The sequence below is a fragment of the Microtus pennsylvanicus genome, chromosome 7 (assembly GCF_037038515.1).
Source record: "Microtus pennsylvanicus isolate mMicPen1 chromosome 7, mMicPen1.hap1, whole genome shotgun sequence".
In the NCBI taxonomy this organism is placed as follows: Eukaryota; Metazoa; Chordata; class Mammalia; order Rodentia; family Cricetidae; genus Microtus; species Microtus pennsylvanicus.
The window spans coordinates 56,759,909-56,780,745 of NC_134585.1; the positions used below are offsets into that span (position 1 = coordinate 56,759,909).

The following is a 20,837-nucleotide window of genomic DNA, read 5'->3' on the forward strand; positions in this document are numbered from 1 at the left end:
CACACAGTGTCATGAAGAAGTGAAGGAGTTGGGGACATCAGGGATCCCTTCCACACTCAAGTTGAACCCACTGAGGTGGCTCTCAACGCAGGCTTTTAAACAAAGAAGAAAACTTATTATTATGCTTTTCCTCAGTTTGTTTATGTATGTGTGTGTGGGGGGGGGGGTCTCCATGCAGATGGAGGTCAGAGGACAACTTTCATGAGTTCGTTCCTTTCCACCATGTGGGTCCTAGGGATTAAATTCAGGTCGTCAAGCTTGGCAGTAAGTGTGTTTGCCTGCTTAGCCATCTTGCCAGCTCCGTGGCACCTCCAAGGGCTTAAGGGAAATCAGACAGGGCATAGGGAATGGGAACTACTCTCAGTTTTCCCACACTGGGTGATCCTCTAGGAAGTGATTCGGGGTATGGGGGTAGGGGAGAGAGAAAGGAAAAGACTGAGGCAGGGCTAGCTTGAAAATGCTGCTGCTAGCAACATGAAGCATTTTCCGAAGGTGGGAAAGAAACCACTGCAGACCTTCTCAGATCCTTTACCTTCGTGGCATGTATATTCATGTAAAAGTACATACATATGTAATTTCCTTTTTGTCACACAGCAATGCTGATTTGCATAGGAATCTATAATGTACCACATGTGATATAAATATCCACTTTGTATGTATGTATATAAATATGTGTTGTTGGTATTTTTTTCCACCCCTCCATTTGAGTCATGGAATCATTTCTTTCCAATCTAGTTGTGTGAACCATCCCTTGGAACTGACACTCAGAAAATTTTTCTAGCATTTTCTCTTACGCAGTTCCGACAGATTCTGTTAAAACAAGAATATCTCATGTCTCCAGATTAAATCTTCTCAAACTTTCCAGCTGTGGTGGTGACTACCTATAACCCTAGCACTTGGGAGACAGTGGTAGAAGCCCCACTAGAGGTTGGGGATAACCTGGTCTGCACAGTGCATTCCACACTAGCCAGGCTGTATAGTGAGACCCTGTCTTAAAAGTCAAGAGCAAAGCAAAGCTGTGTGTGCTGATGCCTAACTACAATCCCATCACCAGTTGGGAGGTAGATACAGGAGCATCGGGAGTTCAAAACCAGCCTCAGTTACATGGTGAGTTCAAGCCCAAGACCAGCCTGGGCTATAGGAGATCTTCCTCTCAAAAACAAGTCAAAACGGAAAACAGCTCCCTAAGGTGGTTGAATGGCACTCAGACGTCAGCCTGTCGCACTAGGCTTTGTGACAATGCCTCTTCCGCATGCACACCCCTGCTCCCACCCATGGCCACTCTGGCCGGGCTTCTCTTCCTGGTAGCTGCTCGGGTTCTCTTCCTGGTAGCTGCTCGGGGTCACCTTGAGCTTTCATTACTCTGGCTCTCTGATATACTGCTCTCCCTTCTGCCATCCACTCTCCGAGCTTGTTCATTTTCCTGAGAACCCAGCCTGGATATCACTTTGAACAAGTTTCCTTTGTTCCCATCATCGCCTTAGTAAGACCTCTAGGCCCCTTATAGCATCTCCTCTCCCACTTAGCCTCCTGCCCCTCTCTCTTGTGGAATTTTCTTTGCTCTTTTCACCTCTGCACAGATGAGCTAACAGCCACTTGTCCTGTGTGTGTTTACACTCTGTCTCCTGGTGCCAGAATGTTCACAACACCTAGTGCACAGAAGACTCAAAAAATTCCTTATTTAGACCACTGAGGATGGGGCTGGGTTGGTAGAACACTCACTTTGCATGTATAAGGTCCCGGAACAACATAATGAGTAATGCTGACACACGCGTACGATCACAACCTTCAGGTGGTAGAGGTAGGAGTCACCCTCAGCTACGCAGTGAGTTAGAGCCCAGCCTTGGCTGCATAAGTCCCTGTGTCCAAAAGAAAAAAATAAGATAGAAACCTTGTTAAATGAGAGACTTTGGGTAACGCCTTCATCAGCTTTTCTGTTTTAGTCCCTTAAGTGAGTGATTATTGAATATTGAGCTCATTCATAAACAATGGCTGACATATCTCGCCTCCCGGACACATGGCATGGGTCCTTGTTCCATTCCCCATCTCTACAGCTAAGAGTTGAGAAGCTCTTAACCAAGGATACACTGAACAAATACCTCTTTTATAAAAATCCTTTAGGTTTTTTTCAATCTGTGCATATGTGTATGATGGGCATGCCTGTATGTATGTATGTTTCAGTGAGCAGATGAAGGTGTGTGTCTATGTATGTGGAGGTCATAGGTTGACATATGTGTGACATATGTATGTGGAGGTCATAGGTCTTCCTTAGTTGCTCTCCACTTCATTCATTTATTCTGCCAGTCTAACATGGAACTCACCAATTACCCTAGATAGCCAGCTTGCCCTAGGGAATCCCATCCACCTTTTAAGCACTGATAGGCAGGCTTCGATGTCCACTCACCATTTTCGTGGGCTCTAGGGACCCAAACCGGTCTTCAAGTGTGGTGCAGACAGCATTATCCACTGGACCTTCTCTCCAGCCCCTTGAATTTCTATAATCATCCAGCTAGCATCCTGACTGAGCTGGGGGCTGGAAGAGTGACTCCTTCATGGACATCTGACTTCCCCAGCCTACAGAGGCTTGTGTCTTCCTCTGTCACCTGCCAGACAGATTGTTGTCACATTATGTGGGGGATACTGGCTAGAACTGCTTTCTCACTTTGACAGTGGTGTTGGTATATGTTCTCCACTGGGCAGGAAAACAAGTGCTTTACTATTCCCAAGTGCCATGTGCCTGGCACTCTGCACAGGCCACCAGATGTGAATCTAGGAAGATGTGGGGCTCTGGGTGTAGCTGACTGGCCCAGGGTGACAGATAGTGGAGGACCACCTTGTTTGAATATGAGCTATTCCTTAAAGCCTCATGTTTGAACACTGGGTTCCCAGATGGTGGCGCTGTTTAGGAAGGTGCTAGAACCTTTAGCTTTGCTGGAGGAGGACTTTATGTTTTGTAGTCTGGCTCTACGTCCTGTTCTCTGTTTCCTAAGTGTGGATACAATGTGACCATCTAGCTTCCATCTCCTGCTGCCATGCTTCCTCTGTCTGCTGCCTCCCTTTCACCTCGACCCCTGACCCCAGCATGATGTAAACCCCCCTCCCGGAACTGTAAACCAAAATAAGCTCCTTCCCCACAGGGTCGTTGATCATCGGAACAGAAAAGAATCTGATACACATCTCACCCTGCCTCCCCTGGTGTGCAGTGCTGTGTTGTGCAGTGCTGTGTAGTGCTCTGCTGTGCAGTGCTGTGCAGTGCTGTGCAGTGCTGTGTTGTGCAGTGCTGTGCAGTGCTGTGTTGTGTTGTACAGTGCTGTGTTGTGCAGTGCTGTGTACTGCTCTGCTGTGCAGTGCTGTGTTGTGCAGTGCTGTGTTGTGCAGTGCTGTGCAATGCTGTGTTGTGCAGTGCTGTGTTGTGCCATGCAGTGCTGTGTTGTGTTGTGCAATGCTGTGCTGTGCTATGCTATGCATGCTGTGCAGTGCTATGTTGTGCAGTGCTGTGTTGTGCTGTGCAGTGCTGTGTTGTGCAATGCTGTGCTGTGCAGTGCTGTGCTATGTTGTGCAGTGCTGTGTTGTGTTGTGCAATGCTGTGCAATGCTGTGCTATGTTGTGCAGTGCTGTGTTGTGCCGTGCAGTGCTGTGCAGTGCTGTGCAGCACTGTGCAGTGTTGGAGGCCAATGGCCACCCCATCCACAGTTTCCTCTCCTTTCCATGGCAGAGACTCCTGTGAGGGCTGCTGTGGCGAGCATACAGTCTGTCCCCCAAATGCTCTTGTCTCTTTTCCTTACTTGCACATCTTACTGTCCTAGTGATGTCACAGCCAGAATGTGACCTCAAGCATTGACTTGAAGCTTAATCAGGGCCTGCATGTGCATGACCCTGATTATTAAGAATCTAATAGAGGCATGGTTATAAACCACATGTCTTTCTTGGCACTAAGCACAGCCCAAACAGCCCCTTAGGAGCGTCTCCTTCCAGATTCCTTTCCTCTGTAAACAGGGGGTAAGCGGCATCATTCTTCCCATTTGCCGAGGCCTGCTGCCAGCCAGGGCCATGTCATTTTGTAAACTCCATTTTGCTTGAACTTTGGCAATTCTATTTACTACATAACTTTGGTTTCTAGATGAAAATAAATTTGCATCTCTGAATTTTTGATTGTCTACCTCTACAGACCCAAAGTAATGGCCAGCCAAAAAAAATGTTTACTGACCACTATCACTGAACATTCTTAACTGACCACTCATGGATACCCCCAGAAATGGCCAACTGTGGGGTTCCAAAGGGAACTTGTACCCTCCAGCCCACTTCCACACCTACCCTATAGCTACTACACTTTGAAGATTGACATGGGCTCTGCTTCTTACGGACATCCTCTATTAGTCTGGTTTTCTGTTGCTAAGATAAACCATTGACCAAATCCAACATGGGGAAGAAAGGGTTTGTTTCATCTTACAGTTTATACCGTGTTGACAGAAGCTGAAACAGAAACTATGAAGGGGCACTGCTCACTGGCTGACTCCCTACAGTTTGCTTGGCCTGCTTTCTTACACAGGTCCACCTACCCAGGTGCTTTAGGGCCTCCTACATTAATAATTCATCAAGAAAATGCTGCACAGACTTGCCTGTGGGCCAATCTGATGCTGGCATCTCCTACGTGAAGTTCCCTCTTCCTAGACGATGCTAGTCTGTGTCAAGCTGACAAAAAACTAAGCAGCATGGATTGGTCTGCAGGTTTCCTCCAGGTAAGCCCTCCGGTGTCTTACGTCTTTCAGCCCCTTGTCTGTCTTTCCTTCTCCCTTACTGTTCACTGCTAAGCTTCAGGATATTCAGCACCAAGGTCAAGAGCAAAGCCTTGGAACTCCCTGGATAGCATTTGGCTCCATTCTGGCAGCCTGCTCACTCAACTTCTGTCTCTGTGCCTCTCTGTAGGGCCTGGGGATCTGACCTTCCCAAAGCTCTCTCCAAGATGAGTTCAGGGCTTAGCATACATCTGGCATGGAGCAATAATTCAATAAGCAGCCATCATCGGAGTCCTGTATGCGTTTTGTTAGAATGCCAGAAACATAGGGAGAAAACCCTTTTTAGATCAGAAATTAAAACAAGACACTATTAGTCTGAGTCAGGGCAAGGTTGACCTAACATGTTAGCAGATGGTTTTGGTTCTTAAGAGCCTGCCACATGTCTAGCGAGTCACAACTCTAATGGTCTAGTAGTGATGAGCAGTGATGCTGTGCTAAATGGGGAGGCAGCCAGAGTCTAGTCCCTGACTCCGGATCCAGGAACGAGGGTGTCACATCATACAGGGAGCAGAAGCAAGATGGATACTTCCAAAACACTGTTCCCTGGGGTATTGTTGCCAGGTTTTCTAAAGTGCCCACCACCACCAGGTACGGTGGCACACACCAGTCCCAGTGTTTGGGAGGTGGAGACAGAAGGGTGGGGAGTCCAGTGTCATCCATAGCCAACCTAGACTAGATGAGACCCTGTCTCAAACAACCACACAAGTGTCACCTTTTGTCAGGGTTAGACCTCACAGCTGTGGGATCTTTTTCTTGCAGATTTGCCCCAGGTTAGCAAAGCTTTGAAAACGGAAGTTGAGAGAAGCCTGGGTACCGGAAATATGGGGGCTGAAGTCCTCAGCAAAGAATCCCACTGACCCCACTCCAGGCTCCTCCTCATGAAGAGCCATGGCTTATTCCACTTTGGGGGACAGTGGTGTGTTGAAGTAAAAGCCTTTGAACAGGCCTGAAATGGTAAATTTTAGCCACGAAGGTGAAGGACCCTGCTGTGGGTTCTAAGATGTACAGGGAGAGACCTGGGGGGACTCACAGTGAGGCGACACCTTCCACATGCACAGAGGTGAGATAAACCTTACCTATGACTTCAATTGCAGCTAAATAAATTGTCAGAGAAGCAATTTGGGTCCTATACATGCCAGAATGTGGTTCTAGAACACGTATGATACAAGTTTAGCTTGAGTGCAATGTTGTGCTTGGGAAACAGACTGTGTGTGTGTATGGACAACCATATGGAGACCAGAGGACAAATTCAGATGTCCTTTCTTGGTGCCGTCCACCTGCCTTTTGAGACAGGGTCTCAACAGACTGAGCAGCAAGCTACCTGTCTCCATCTCTCAGAACTGAATGGCAAGTGTGTGCCATCAGGCCTGGCATCGCTTAAAGATTTATTTTTAATGATGGGGGGGTAAGGGTGTTCACACATGATTTCTGATGATCAAAGGGGCCTGAGGCTTTAGATCCCCTGGAGACAGAGTAAAAGGCAGTTGTGAGTGGCACAGTGTGGGCACTGTGAAATGGGTGAGGGCTCTTCACCCCTGAGCCATCTTTCCAGACAACAGGGCTGGCTTTATTTACTTATTCCTTACAGTTAGTTCTGAGGGTTGAACTGGGGGTCTTCACACTTGATCAGCAAGCACTTGGCTGACTGAGTTATGCCTTTCCTCCAGTCCCAGGCCTGAGTTTTTAAATAACAGCCTGATGGCTCGGGGAGTCTTACAGAGTGGCCAAGAGGTTCAATTCTCGTAAGGCCAGTGTGGCTTTCTCAGTTGGTGAAGTTTCTGATTGCTTATGATCTGTTTCAGGATCCCCCCCCACTCCCCGGAGTTTGGGGGATACAGCAAGGCAGTCCCTGAGATCTCTAACAGGAGAAATCACCTCCCGCTGAGAGTAATCACCAGTTTCCAGGAGGAATTTTGCCTTGTGTGCTTGCTTGCTTCTTAATCACCCTCTAAATATGCATTTTTCACGTTATCCCCTAATGGCACCCAGAGAATCATTAGAATCTGCTGGGACCCTAATCCACGGTTCTGCAGATCTCTAAGTATGTAATTTCCCTCCATGACGCAGGTTTCCGAAAGTCCACAAATAACCATTTGCAAGATAAAGTCGCAGCCCCAGAGTCAATTACAGCAAAGGCTGCAAAGAATCTATTTCCTTTTTGAAAATTAAGATGTGAAGTTAGTAGTCACAGCACTCCAGGCTCCCCTTCGCCTGAGTGGGAGGTGGAAAATGAAGCTAGCTCCTCCCCTCGGTCATTGACAGGCAGAATGCTGATTTGGGCTGGTTTGGGACTCTGGGCCACCTGGGTGATGGCTGGAGAAGAAGCCCTGCTCAGTGGGGTCAGTTGCCAGGCTTCACATCACACTGGACGGCTGTCTTCTCTTTCCATCGTGAGGTCACATGTCCTGAAAAGGATTGAGGGAACCAGCTGTGACCATCCCCCCCATGACGGTCCTCCTTTGCAAAGCTGGCACTGCAAGGAGGTGTAAAGGGACTGAGGCCCAACCAACTGGGACAGCCAGGCGTGGCCTGGCATATACACATGCACTCCACATCCGCTTTCACAGCTCAGGCCCACATATCCCTCTGGATGGCTCCTCCTACCTTTGCTATCATTGGCTCCCCTGGCTTTCTGTGGGAAGGTGCCCCTGGACTCAAGAGGACTCCAACACAAGACCTTTCCTGACATCTGCTTCCACTCCCATCGTGATTGGCAGTTAGGACAGCTTCTTTCTAGGCCCATTTCTCTCCTAGCACAGCAGCGGCTTCCCCAGGGTTAGAGTGTTGGCAGGAGATAGGTTTTAGCACACGCCAAGATATCGCAAGTCTGTGGGTGAAAGGGCAACTTATCTTTCCCGAGGTTACACAGCTATCACATGGATGCAGTCCACGCTATCTCAGAACCCCTCTTTGCCCTGGGAGTCACGGGACCTCTCCCACACATGGCAGTTGCATAGACAGCAGAGACCTGCTACAAACTGAGGGCCAAGATCCAAAACCACTACCCTGACCAACTTTCTTCCTGGGGCTTCTGGTGTGGGGGGTCTTCTATGTAGAACCAATCCAGCAAATCCAGCCCCCCCCCAACCTCTGCTTGGCCCCCTCTGACCCCTCTGCCCACTGTCAAGCTCTCCAGCATGTGTGCCTTGGTCTGGAGGGGAGTTCTGTGTAGCCCCGAATCCACTCCAATTGTATTTTCTCTCTGTCCCTTGAAGAATCAAAATTGCTGAGTGCCTGCTATTTTCCCTGACACTGTATAGCAAAAAATCTTCTCCTGGGCTCTGACCCTGAGAGTCTGCTTTCTGCCCAAAGCACAGTTTTACAGCCAAGTTATTTCTGATTCTTTAAAAGCAAAAGCAAAAGAAAAAAGAAAAGGAAAAGAAAAAAATAGTCTGGAAGAAACAGACTGTGTTGCAATATAATGTCTCAGCAAAAACCCCAGGCGTCTAGGCCTGCACTTGGCCCCTGTGCCGACAGAGGGGAGTCTGGGGGACATCTGGAGTCATACTGGGTGGGACCAGACACACTGCAGGATGCAGGCAGGATGCCTGTGGAACTTTGATAAAGCCAGGGAGCTGATGGGGAGGGGTACAGAAGGTTCTAGGTGAAAGGAGAGTTGTAGCCTGGTGGAGAGAGCAATACTGGTAGGTCTGCCCTGAACTGAAGGGCCCTGGTTCGAAATGAGCTATTTTCTGGGACGCCATGCAAATGCCTTGACTAGTGAATTGACCTTAAATTCATGATGCGCATGTGCATGCCTGGTGAGCCTGACGTGACTGGGTGTTTGTGACCAGAGTGGTCATACAGTCACTCTTACCTGTGCATCTCCAGGGCTAGCCACACTTTCTGGGATGCACGTAGCAGGCACTCTGTCTGGGGACTGAGTATTTGTGTGGGGTCACTATTTATGTGATGCATGCATGCAGGGGTCTGCGGGATGTGTCTTTGCGTCACTCTGCAGCCGACGCATAGAATGCGAGCTCCGCGGAGCACAGGCCTTGGCTGACTCCATTCTGTCTTACGCCAGGGCCGATTCTAGTGAGTATGCTGGCACATTTGTACCTGACCAAGGGTGAGCACTGTCTACAGGTACCTTTGTGTTTCATTGTGCCTATAATGGTGTGCGTAGAAGCATCTGTACCTGGGAGCAAATGTGCATAAATGTTCGTGTGCCATGGGGTGAAACTTCGACCTTGGGGTAGATGATGGAAGCGGAAGCATAATGAAGGAATTATCTAGAAGACCTTCATGTGTTTATCAAGGTCCCCAGCCATGGGCTCTGGCTTCTCTGGCCATGGTCCTTGTATGTGTGGATTTCGGTCTCACAGTCTTCTTCGGCCGTGGATGAAGCTGAGACTCCATTGTTAAGGAGACTGTATGCACAGGGACACCTTTTACTTCTCTCTGTGTGTCAAACCGTCCCTTCCTCCCCATGCCCCAAGCCCATGGCAATGACTCTTCCTCCATTGGGTCTCTGTCAGGCTTCCCTAGAGGTAACCAGGACTCTCAGGTGGGCCCAGGTTGTGGATTCGTGAAGTCATTGTCCCCTCCTTGTCTCACATGTCCTCCTCCAATGCCTCTGTTTCCCTCAGCACCCCATAAGGAAGCCTTTCCCTCCTCAAGGTCAGTTTCCTCTCAAGGCTATCCACAACCGTAAGGGTGATAAATGGCTGTGGGGGCCCAGACTGGGGAGGTGGCATTTTTATGGCTTTTTAACAGTGCCCCGTGTGGCAGCTGTTGGTGAAAAGATCTTGTGTTTTTGTCATCATCCTGGCTTCCCAGGGAACACAAGACCATTTGTAAAGGCCGGACATCCATTTGAGGGAAGACAGTGTGGAATTCTGGAAAAATAGGGCATTGTGATATAAAACTTCCTCCACGTAGAAGTGGAAACTGAGGCATGTGGATATCCAGTTCCTCCTCTCTTCTATCCTGGCCTGCTGTGACAGCTCTCTTTCCTTCCTTCCATAGACACGATGCCACCATTTATTCTGTGACACAGTGACTTACTTACTAGATGGGAATTTGATAATGAGAGATCGAGAAAAGAGAGCTCAGTCTGCTGTCTGATAAGCAAGTCCAGGGCCCTTGATTCCACACTGGAGGAAGTTAAATGAACCAAGGTCACCCTGGATATTAGGGACAAAGCCAGGAATGGGGTTTGAGTCCACCCTATACCCAAGACAGACTCCACAAGCCCTTTCTCCCACTATGCTCTGCTCCTCTTAGATCCCTGACTAGTTTGGGTTGTAAACATGTGACCAGCGTCAACTCTAGCTGGCAGCTCCCCTGCTGCCTGTTCCTAAGGGGTGCGTCCACCTGCTGGTTCTTTCCCAGAACCATGGTGTATGTCTCTGGTCTACCACAGAAGCAGGCTGGCCTCCAGTGAATGATTATGTTGCTAAGTGCCTTGCCTGAGTCACGTGGTCTGTCCTTGGGGAACTGGAGGCAGACACTCTCTGAAGCCTGGAACATGACCACGATAGAGCTCTGGTGCTGACAGAATGGGGTGAGGCAAATCGGGGTTGGACTGAACAACAGGTGGCTGCTTCTTGTCCAGGCTCAGTCTAGTGAGGAAGACACGAGTAGGAGGCAAAAGGCCTTGAGTAAAAGACGCTAAAAGAGGGAGGGTCGTAAGGACAGAAAGCAGGTCAGGGATTCTTGGGCCACTGGAGAAAGCAGGGGGTACCCTCAGGCCCCACTCACAGTCAAGAAAAGGCAGGACATGTTCTGGGTGGGGCATGGACCCATTATAACAAGTGAAGCCCACAGAGGGAGTGTGAAGGCAGAGCTGGGTTCTGAGCCAGCCTGGCATCCTGCATGTCTTCTGTACACAGTAGGCCTGGCCTTACTTGGAGAACTAGCACTGTGCCTCTGGAAAGGGTCAGGAACCATTAAACTAGTATCATTCCTTCACATAAGTCAGGGTTTGAGTCAAAATCAACTACAAGTGAGTATCCGGAAGGAAACTAAGTGTCATGAAGAGAAACTAAGAGAACCAGATGGACTGATGACGTCAGGGAACATAGTCACAGACATACATACTTCTATCCCTAACGCTCAGCCTTGGTTTGGGTCCCAGTGTCAGGACTCTATTATGGTCACTTGCTATGAGTGCTGTCTCATTGGAATGTCCCCTCCTACAAGGCTTGCTTTATGTCTGTGGATATCCTCGTTATGACTTGACATCATCAAATATTGAATTGCTGCTGCTCAGCCACCACTAGTATGGAAGGACGCACACTGAGGACAGCAGGTCTCCTAGGATCTTAGCACAAGTGCTTGGGAGGTGGGCAGGACTCTTCTGCTCTTCCATGCTCTGCATGGGCGCTGCCTCTGTTAGTGACACAGGTCCTACGCTGTCCCTCCTGGACTTCGCTCTCCCTAATATCTACAAAGGAAGACTGAGTAGCAGACACTTGCCCTGCTTGGGATCAGTCTGTGGCCTGCCCAGGGCACGGATCAGCTGGGCCTCTGCAAAGCCCAGCCCGGCTCATATGGAGACTCACCAGCCTCAGTAAGTGGGTCTAAAGATAATCAATCTTTTTTCATTCCAAGCTAAACAAACAGCTCTGAGAAACCTCTATTTAAAACCACACACATAGCCAGGTCTGTGTCTGGTTAAATGGCGGTGCACACTGACCTAACGTTACAGGTTCCGTGTGCTTCCTGCTTGGTTTTCAGAAATGGAGTGGAGGTGAAGCTGGGCAGGAAGGAGGGCACCTCACCTTGCAGCTTCACTCAACTTCAGGGCCCAGGGGGAAGTCCCAACTCCCAAGTGGAAGATTCTGCCCAGTGATTTCCACAACCTAAATCTAAATCTCCTCCCTGTGTCCCAAGGACAGAGGAGTGTCCTGTTCCTGGAGGTGACAGTAAACCACAAAAGCCAGACTTTTGGTCTTCCAGAGAAGGAAACAGAAGTGGTGCTACTTATCTATCAAGACCAGACAGTAGAAACAGTCACAGAGGAACGGAGCCAGGCCTTCCGACACGTCGTGCTTTCTGTGGTACTGGAGGGAGGGTACCAGGTCCCTTGTATGGTGGTGGCCTTGACTGTGTCAGTAGACATTTCATTTCCACACCCTGGAGACACACATTAAGATGGGCACAGAACACAAAGTTAGGATTAGATTTGGTCTCTGGGGTTGCAGGAGGGCGGAGTGGGGATAGAGGGTGAGGCTTTGAAGAGCATGTAAGCATGGATTTTGGAAACAGGAGGTACCTCATTGCCTTTCCTCCCTGCCATGGCTCCAGGTCTCCTCAGTGTAAGCCCCATTGTTCCCTCTGAAGCGTTACATGGCCCACATCCACTCTGACAGCCCCGGATCCAGCTCTCTGTGCCACTACAGCTGTCTAGGCAGCCAAGACTACTTTACAGCTGAGGCCCACGGATGAAGAGAACTCAGCTAGGAAGCTGCATTTGGTCAGGGAATAGCAGAGTTCAGGAAGGCAGGAATCTCCACAGCCCAGGCCGTAGGTGGCAGAGGGAGCCTAGCAATGTTTCTAGAGCAAGTGGTGGCATTGGGATCCTCTGATGCCCCAGCCCTGGCAAGAGGGAGCTTAGGATATGAGCGCTCCCAGACTGGACATCAGACTGATCTCACAGTTGTGGCCTGTGGTAGCCATGGAAGGAGGAAGTACGTTGGTAGCCGAGCGCAGTTGGCAGGACTGAGGAGTGGACAGCAATGGCTTTCTTTGTGACGGTCTCAACAATGATCTTGACACGTGTCCCCAGTGGGGACAGTTCTACCAAAAGGCTGCAGCCCTATGGGGTCCACTGGGTTTGTGTTATGTGACTGACTACAACACCAGGGCTTCAATCAGCTCCTTTTCCTCCATGAAGAGGGCAGTGCCTGTTCCTCCTCCATCTCTGCACATGGCTGGTAGCCTAAGGCATGGACAGGCCATAAATAATAGCAATAATGAGAGAGTCTATTCCGAGCGCAATGATTTTATGAAATTGCATTTCTGAAAAGGTTAATTTTCCTATCTCCCCACTTGTACTCCAATCTGGGGAGGCAACTGTGAATTAATTGAACCCGCTTCCTTCCTGGTCTCTGAGAAAGCCTGGCAAGATGTTTGCTTCCCTGGGGCCTGATGTCCCCAGCTGGCTGGAAGCAGCAGTTTCTGGTCCCCTTCTAAGAGTCCAGTGAGAGGACCCGAGGCTGACACATAGTGTTCAGGATGGGGACAAGAAGTCCTGGTGGAGGGAGGGCCAGGCTGGATGGGGAAGAGAGCCATGCAAGGTTATGTGGAGTGCCCTCGGGGGACAGCACGTGGAGACATCAGAGATGAAGGGGGCAAGTAGAGCCAGGGGATGAGTCCACCTACATACACATGGCATGGAGTGTGGGGGCAGATGAGGGACAGAAGGAACGTGAATAAAGGCAGATGGACAGACAGACAGGCAGACAGGATGGAGCAGCTCTGTAGACCCTCTTGCTCGGCTCCACGGTTTTTCTCTCAAGTCAAACAAGTGTACTGTGGAGATAGCTCAGTTGGTAAAAGGCTTTGCAAGAGGGAGGACCTGCCCCCTTTACCCTCTGAGCTGAACCCTGACACCAGCCAGATGGGTGGATCCCCATGTCAAGCTTTTAAAAGTTAGGATCAGGACGAAGGCTGCAGAAGAGTGATAGATTCTGACCACTTTCAAGGATCATGGAAAAGAGGGCCTTGGGAGGGAAATGTAGATTCACTTCCTGAGGGAAGAGCTGAAGAACAGGGAAGAACGAACTGGGTAGTAGAGACATTCTGCCCTGAGTCGATGGAACAGCTGATGTCGGGACAACTACTCAGGACCAGGGGACCTCCGAGCGCAGGAAACAAGAGGGACATGCATAGCAGTGCAGGCAGATTTGGGGCGCTCTTCTGACTTGTTCCGACATGTGTTCATACATCCCAAGGATGTCCTCTGACCATGGCCTTTCCCTGGCCTACTCTTAGGCCAACTGCTAAGAACTTCCAGCCTTGAGTTTTTCATTCTCATTCATGGAACCTTCTCAGCTTCCCCAAACAGGGGACCAGCTCTTGTCTCAGCAACCTGACTCCCTCCTCTGCCATTGGTTGACTTGGAATATCATCACATAGAAGATGTTCCATTCCCTGATGGCCACACCCCCATCCTTCCATCTCTTCTACATAACCCCATGGCTTGTACCATCTCCAAAAGGAAGTCCTGGAGTGGTTGAGACTTGTCTTTGCTTTTATTTTTAGTTATTTTTCATGCATGTGGTATATGTGTTTGTGTGTGCATGCATGTACCTGTAGAGAACAGAGGTCCTGTGTCTGAGTAGTGATTTCTGAGGATCTACCTGCCTCTGCCCTGCCTCTGATGGACTTCAGGTACCTGGCATTGTATGTGGGTGCTGGGGATCTGAGCTTGACTTCTCATGTTGCCTCTGCAAGCCCTTTACCAACTGATTCACTTTCCCAGCCCAAGACATGCTATTAAATGTACCCTGTTATCCTGTCCACACCAGGCCTCATTGTTTACCCTTCTGCCTCCTTGTGAATTCCCTGTGGGACTCTCTTGCATTTTCCCGTTGGCTTAACTTTCCATCCCAACCCCATTCATTTGTCTCTGTTTGCACAGCTCCCTCCTCTATAAACCTGCAGAGTAGCCACAGGCCATGGCTGGGGGTAGTCTGCACCAAGAGAACAGTCTAGAAGACCATCTGGTCCTCCACCCATCTCCAGTCTAGGAAGAGTCCCAGTGCACCATCCTCTCCTGTCCTAGAGGTCCTCTGCAGCCTGCAGGACTCTGCCACAGGACCTTGTCACCCGCTGAGCTCCTCCCTGCACAGGATTCTACCAGACCTTACACACATAAGTTCATGTAAAGACAGGGGTGGCATTTACGGCCCATGGGCTTCGCTTGACCCCAGAAAGGAAGTGGGTGCAGCTACATCAATAGGCCAGTCCATCTTGCTTTTGTTCCTGTTCTTGGGGCAATCCTCAAACAGTGACTAGCCGGGACTCCCATCATGGTCCTTCTGCCCACACAGGAGGGGGTTGGGTGGATATTGCTTTTTCTTGTGCTACACCTAGCGCTACAGAGTCTTCCAGATGTCCCCAGAGCCTCTGACTGTCACCACTGTGGTATAAACCTCTGTTTCATGTTTTCTTTCTTTTCTGCTCTCTCTCCAGCAATGTTCAGGGGTAGCCTTCCGGATGTGTGCTGATGAACCCTTCTCCCAGGCTGTTCTGGGGCCACTTACACTGAACCCCTGTCCTGGTGGCCTACGACAGCCGAGTGCCCTTGCAGCCCAGATCCCTGGATTCATCCTGAGTACATTCAAACAGGGGATTAAAGTCGAGCTCCCAGAAAAGCCCCCACTCTAGTTCTCCCAGCTCTGGCCAGCAGCCTGGCCTAGCCCACCACCTCGAGGGCTTGGGCCAGAGGCTTCTCCTCTGTCAGGACCCTGCTGTCATGTGGCGGGACTGTTTCTTGTGGCTGGCATTATCGCACACTGATTCATCTCCTTCTGGAGGAACGGGGCCAGCTGCGGAGAGCAAACATATTGAGTAAATTCACAAAGAACTGATGGCTCAGCTCAACATTTTAATGGCGACACTAAGCGCCCTCTCACCATGATAAACATGCTCAACGCCTGAAGGGATTATGGCTTCCAGGCTGGCCACTCTGTCACAGGGAAAAATTAATCTTGAGATTTAATCAAATCCAGAGCTGCACACTGTGGGAGGGAAGGGGCTCTTCCCTTCTGTGATGTTCAGGGGAGGTTCCTCCTTCCAAGTGACTTCATGGTGTCATCTTGACTGAGTGCACACAGGCCTTCTGGGCCAGACAGTTGAGGCATTTTTGCATGCTGCAGCCTTCCTGGAGATGCTCCTCACGCAGGTGGAGTCTGTGGAGGGCAGATGCGAGTTCTGATTTCCCTCTGATGGTGTCTTCCGTGTCATCCCCTAGCACCCTCGGGTCCTCTTCTGAGGGTGCTTACAGTCGCCAGCATCTCATGCTGGTTCCCTTTCCCTCAAGTTCTCTTATGGCTCCACCCCCACCTGCTTCTGTCCAATCAGATAGAGGGGTGAATGTGCAGGGAGAATCTTATTCCAGTAACTCTTACAATTCTCGCACCTTGTAAATGAGACAAAGCTCTCTCCTGCAGGGTACCCAGTGTTGCGCTTTGTAACTCGTGGGCTTTGTCCGGATCCAGAGGAAGAGGGTCCAGATGGTCTCAGGAGTGGAGTCCATGACTGAGTTCTTCCCAAGCTGGCTCCTGGGAGGGTGGCATAGGACAGCAAGATCTATATTACCCTGGAGAGAGCACACGCGGGCCACCCTTAGGGCCTGGGGCCTCCAGAGAGAGTAGATTCACAGGGGATTTGTGTTTGCACTGAAGTGTTCCAGGTGCTGGCCTGCACATGGAGAGGCTGCAGGGAGGTCCTGCTGGGGACGTGGATGGGGCCAGTGAGAGGAGCTGCTGCCTCAGCTAAAAGAAGAGCAACAAAGAGTAGGGGGAGGTGGCGGATGGTGAATGAGTTGTTCTCCTGGAAGGACAGGGGTCTGCCTGGAGGAGAGAGGCTTCAGTAGACTTCATCTCTGTATCTGCCAGGGCCACCATCTGGCTCTTGAAACCCTCCATCCCGATATGTGGCCAATACAGTGTGTGTGGGGGGGGGTCATGACACCCTTTGCTAAGCAGTGGCAATAGGCTAGCCAGGCTCCAGAGCAGGCGGAGGTAGGCAAGAAACCCCTGCGAATGTAGGCCTCCTCCTTTTTGCCTGTTAGAAGCATCGAGAGCGGGCAGAGCACACACCTTTAATCCCAGCCCTCAGAAGGCAGAGGCGGATGGATTTCTGAGGCCAGCTTGGCCTACAAAGCAAGCTTCAGGACACCCAGGGCTACACAGAGAAATCGTGTCTGAAAAAACAAAACAAAACAAACGATTGCAACAGGAAAAAGACGGAGGCAGCCATTCTCTGTCTGGCTTGGCATGAAATGACTCGGGGGTGACCTTCAGCTTGGGCTCAAGGATGCAGTGTGGGATTCTGATGCGCCTGAGTGCATATGGAGTCCAAGGGCAGAGCCTGTCTCAGGAGGGGACCCTGCTTCTACCACTGGGCCTCATCCCTCCCCAGCGCATACCAGGCATCCCATCACAGAGTGGCTTCCCTCATTTCCTGTCAGATACAGTCAGCATGAGGATGGTGAACTCTGCCTAGTATCTGTAGGCTGTGGGCTGCTCAGAGGAGCTGATCCAGCAAGCCTCCTCTGATAGAGCAGCATACGGTGCTGCTGGCCCCATCACTAACAGGGTTCTGTGTCCTCATCAGAACGAGCCTCCATCATAGGTCAAAGGTAAACCTGTGGAGAACATACCTCTGGTCCCTCCACCCCACCCTACTACCTCCTTGAGAAGCCCCGTGACCCCAGGAAGAGTGGCTAGGTCCTAGAGTAGAGGCAGTAAAGGACAGCAGCTCTGCCTGCTACTTCAGGGTTCAAGTTTTGAGAGGAAGAGGGCGAGGAGACACTGACCTGACCAAGGCCCGCTGAGTCCCTTGGAGGGTAAGCTTTCGCAGGAGATGAAGGGATCTGGAAGCAGAAAACGTCGGCAGGCGGCGTGCGAGTGTCTGGAGTTGGCATGCCCGTGAGAAGGATACATTCTGAGTACTGAAGCAGAATGCCCAGGGTTGGCTCAGAAGCAGCACGCCCAGGGTCGGCAGCAGAAGCAGCGTGCCCAGGGTCAGGCTCAGAAGCAGTGTGCCCAGGGTCAGAAGCAGCACGCCCAGGGTCGGCAGCAGAAGCAGCGTGCCCGGGGTCAGGAGCAGAAGCAGCGTGCCCGGGGTCGGGAGCAGAAAGAGCTTGCCCAGGGTCGGGAGCAGAAGCAGCGTGCCCAGGGTCAGGATCAGAAGCAGCGTGCCCAGGGTCGGGAGCTGAAGCAGCGTGCCCAGGGTCGGGAGCAGAAGCAGCTTGCCCGGGGTCAGGAGCAGAAGCAGCGAGCCCAGGGTCGGGCTCAGAAGCAGCGTGCCCAGGGTCGGGCTCGGAAGCAGCGTGCCCAGGGTCGGGCTCGGAAGCAGCGTGCCCAGGGTGGGGCTCAGAAGCAGCATGCCCAGGGTCGGGCTCGGAAGCAGCATGCCCAGGGTCGGGCTCAGAAGCAGGGCCTGACAGATCTTTATTCTCTCAGCCTCTCTGCTGCCCTCTGGGCCTCGGTAGAAAAGGACAAAATTCCAAAGGCCGGAAGAGAGACCAGGGAAACATCCCGGAGAGCAGCTGCAGTGGAGACAGGGAGATGGCGGGCGGAGCAGCCCTTTAGCAGCCTAGTCGTTTCTGTGCCCCTGGCAGACCTGTGCCACACGGGAGCTCATTACTGTCACTTATCTGCCTGGACTTCCGGGCTCTTCTGAAGTCCTGCTTTACCCAGTCAGAGCTATTTCTTTCAGACGCTGAGGAGCAGGGAAAAGGACCAGGATAGAAAGTGAAGCCTCCAATGCTGAACAGGACAAGGGTGGGGCAGGAATGGATGAGATGTGGGGAGGGGTGGAACTGGCAGGAACAGGGAGGGCATGGGAAGGGTGTGGAGCTGGAGTGGGCGGGGCCTGCTCGGGGAATAGAGGACAGTGGGTAGGGCCTGAGCAGGGATGAAGTGGGTTGGGGCTACCAGTGATGGAGTTGGGTGGGCATGGCCTGGGGTTGGTGGGGCCTGAGCTAGGTAGGTGGAAAGAAGTGGGGGCAGGCTGCTGAGGCCACTGGAGGGCTTTGAGTTCTGAATTCAGAAAAGCTGGCAGGTGTCACCATGGCAACTGCAGAACAGGGACATCTTTGAAAAAGAAAAAGGACAAGTTTGACGATTTTATTAGCTGTCTTTACACTCTTCACCAGGAAGGGAAGTGGGGGCCTGGAGGCGCTGGAGGCTGGGCAGTCGGTGGCGGTGGACCCCATAGAGAGAATATGAATCAACCTGCAGGGCTGGGGATGACTGTGCCGTGTAGCCCCACCTCTCCTGGTGCTGTCTACCCACACAGTGCCCCCCAGATCCTGCTTTGAGGACCTGTATCATCTAGGCTTGATTCTAGGAGGGTCCTGCCAAATTCCCCAGACCAAAACTTTCAGGTCCAAGATGCCCCGTGTCTCTACACATCAAGAGAAGCTCATACTGGGGATGGTGGCAGACAAGTGCAGGCACCCCCAAATCACACTGTCTGGCTTTAGCACTCCACAAGCTTCTTAGCCTTGGGCAATCTGGATAGCAGCCTCACGCTTTAACTGTCCAGCGAGTGGAGAATAATCGCAATGCCTAGCCTTTCTATGGCTGTGCCGATGCTCTGGGCATGCGCAGACCTAAGGTATGCAGCTGTGAGTAGATCACAGGGTTTGGGGGTGGGCTGTGTGGACCTAGCTGCCATTCCCATCTCCATCTGCGGACTGGGCACCTGCAACCTTTTGCTTGCTGTCACTAGGGAGCCTCATTTGTCACCGGGGAGTTGGGTAGATAGAAGGACACTTTCTCCCAAGGTCTGCCTTTGTGGGTCTCAAACCCTGCATGCATACCAGAGTCCCTGGGCCTCTGTTTGCAAGAAAACAAACAGTGGCAAAGCCAAGGGGTTTCAGTTCCCAGAGTGGGGTGTGTCTGCAGGGATGGGTGCCTCATCCAACACCTTTGAAACCATCCATAGAGATATTGTCTTAGGCTCTGTCTTATCACTGAGGATTTCAGGGTGGTTAGATTTTACAGCTAAGTGCCCAGTCAGCCTGTTCTATCACAAACAGGAACTCCCATAGCGTGCTTCTTGCCCCAGCAGGGCCCCATGTAACAGCTGTGTTATCCATGGTTCCTAAACAGAGCTCTGCAGAGGATGTTGAAAGGGGAGGCCCAGAGAAGGCAACGAACTCCAGAGAAGGTCACAAAACAGGCAGATTAAGGAACTGGGATTCAAATACAGGACCAAAGAACTGTAAAGCATGACCCTTGACAGACCCTCAGCGTTAACTCCTGACCTGGGGCTCAATCCTTAATCACCAGGGCCTTGCTGTGTGAGCTCATCCTTTCAGCCCCTATTTAAAAGGAAAGAAAGAAAATTAAAAAGAAAAAAAGCAGGCACTGCTCCTGACAGGTAGGGCCGGGGGAAACGCCAGGCACACGATACAGCAGGCACGAAATTGATGTTGATTTCAGCTTTCACCCAGGCCAGGAGGCTACCATACAAAAACTGCACGGGGACGAAAGTGTGCCCACATCTAGATTATCAGCTTCTCAGGAGGCCTTGAAATTTTCCTAGAAACAGCCTCTAAAATAAAAGTCAAGTTGTATGCCAAACTGGATTCTGCCACAGCACGGATCCGTGGGGCTGGCAAGCTGCCCACGGTGGAGAGAGAAGGAATACAGTTCAAGTTCCACCCTCCATGAGAGTGTGGCCCTGGCACAGTCCACAGCCTCCAAGGTGGACTTTAGCTGAGAAAGGAGAACTAGAGGCTCGCCTCCTACTAGCTGGCTTTGGCCACACTCCGAGTTGAGTTTTATCTCTGTCCCCAGAAATACAGTGTCTTGCTCCAAATGGCTGTGGAGAGCCAAATTTGGGTGTATGCCCCACCCACCTACAGGTTCCCTGAGGATCCTGCAACCAGACAGGTGCAGAGAAGAGAGAGGCGAGGGTGAGATGCCAGGGATGTTAGAAGTCACATCACGAACTCCCCATTTTACAGATGGCAGCACCGAGAAGTAGGGGAGAACGTGATGTAACCAGGTCAGCGTGAATACTAGGGCCCCTGGGTCTTGACTTAATGCTTCTGAAGTTTGCAGACACTACAGTTCAGGGGATGAGACCAGCACTCATTTCTTATGTCAGGTCTGGGAGAGGGGCCCTCCGAGGGGTGGGCGGTGGGGGAGTGGGGATGGGAGGCTATGGTACTGGCATCGGTCTAACTCCCTTGGTCTGTTTGTGAACACCTACTGTGTGATTCCCTAGAGAGCTACCAGTGTGGGCCAGAAAGATGGCTGAGTGAGCTGAGCGAATGATGGATTTCTCCTCTGTGATGCTGTCTAGCTGTGTGATCACGGGCAAGTGGATGAACCTCTCTGCTCC

At 51.1% G+C, this 20,837-nt stretch overlaps 2 protein-coding genes across 6 annotated transcripts in view; one reads left to right on the forward strand and one right to left on the reverse strand.

Annotated features, from left to right (window-relative positions):
• Lrfn2 (leucine rich repeat and fibronectin type III domain containing 2) overlaps positions 1 to 20,837 on the forward strand; it is a 168,756-nt gene that overhangs the window by 81,227 nt on the left and 66,692 nt on the right. Inside the window, exon 1 of one of the 2 annotated variants that reach the window (XM_075980950.1) lies at positions 5,727 to 5,856. The exons of the other annotated variant lie outside the window; for it this stretch is intronic. Coding sequence (XP_075837065.1) covers positions 5,797 to 5,856 — 60 coding nt within the window. The 5' untranslated portion in view covers positions 5,727 to 5,796. Of the gene's footprint in view, positions 1 to 5,726; positions 5,857 to 20,837 lie in introns of those variants that run through there. 2 annotated transcript variants of the gene reach the window in all.
• LOC142853776 (uncharacterized) lies at positions 15,344 to 18,240 on the reverse strand. Of its 4 annotated transcripts, none has more exons than XR_012911256.1 (3): positions 17,293 to 18,240; positions 16,574 to 16,677; positions 15,350 to 16,033 (listed from the first exon to the last, which is right to left on the reverse strand). XR_012911256.1 is itself a non-coding variant. In XM_075978947.1 (3 exons), the coding sequence occupies exons 1-3, from the start codon at positions 17,889 to 17,891 to the stop codon at positions 15,647 to 15,649; spliced, it is 756 nt and encodes a 251-aa protein (XP_075835062.1). In that variant the 5' UTR covers positions 17,892 to 18,240; the 3' UTR covers positions 15,350 to 15,646. The 4 variants fall into 4 exon arrangements, 2 of the variants coding, with proteins under 2 accessions (XP_075835063.1, XP_075835062.1); XR_012911255.1 differs by having other exon boundaries at positions 15,350 to 16,246; XM_075978947.1 differs by lacking the exon at positions 16,574 to 16,677 and having other exon boundaries at positions 15,350 to 15,661; positions 15,892 to 16,033.

Bases quoted from the DNA above. Each gene is read 5' to 3' on its own strand.
- LOC142853776 (XM_075978947.1), bottom strand. From the start codon at position 17,891: ATGCTGCTTCCGAGCCCGACCCTGGGCATGCTGCTTCTGAGCCCCACC. The intron at 16,034-17,292 runs GTCAGTGTCTCC...CCACCCTCCCAG, and splicing joins ACTCAGCGGGCCTTGGTCAG to GAGCCAGCTTGGGAAGAACT.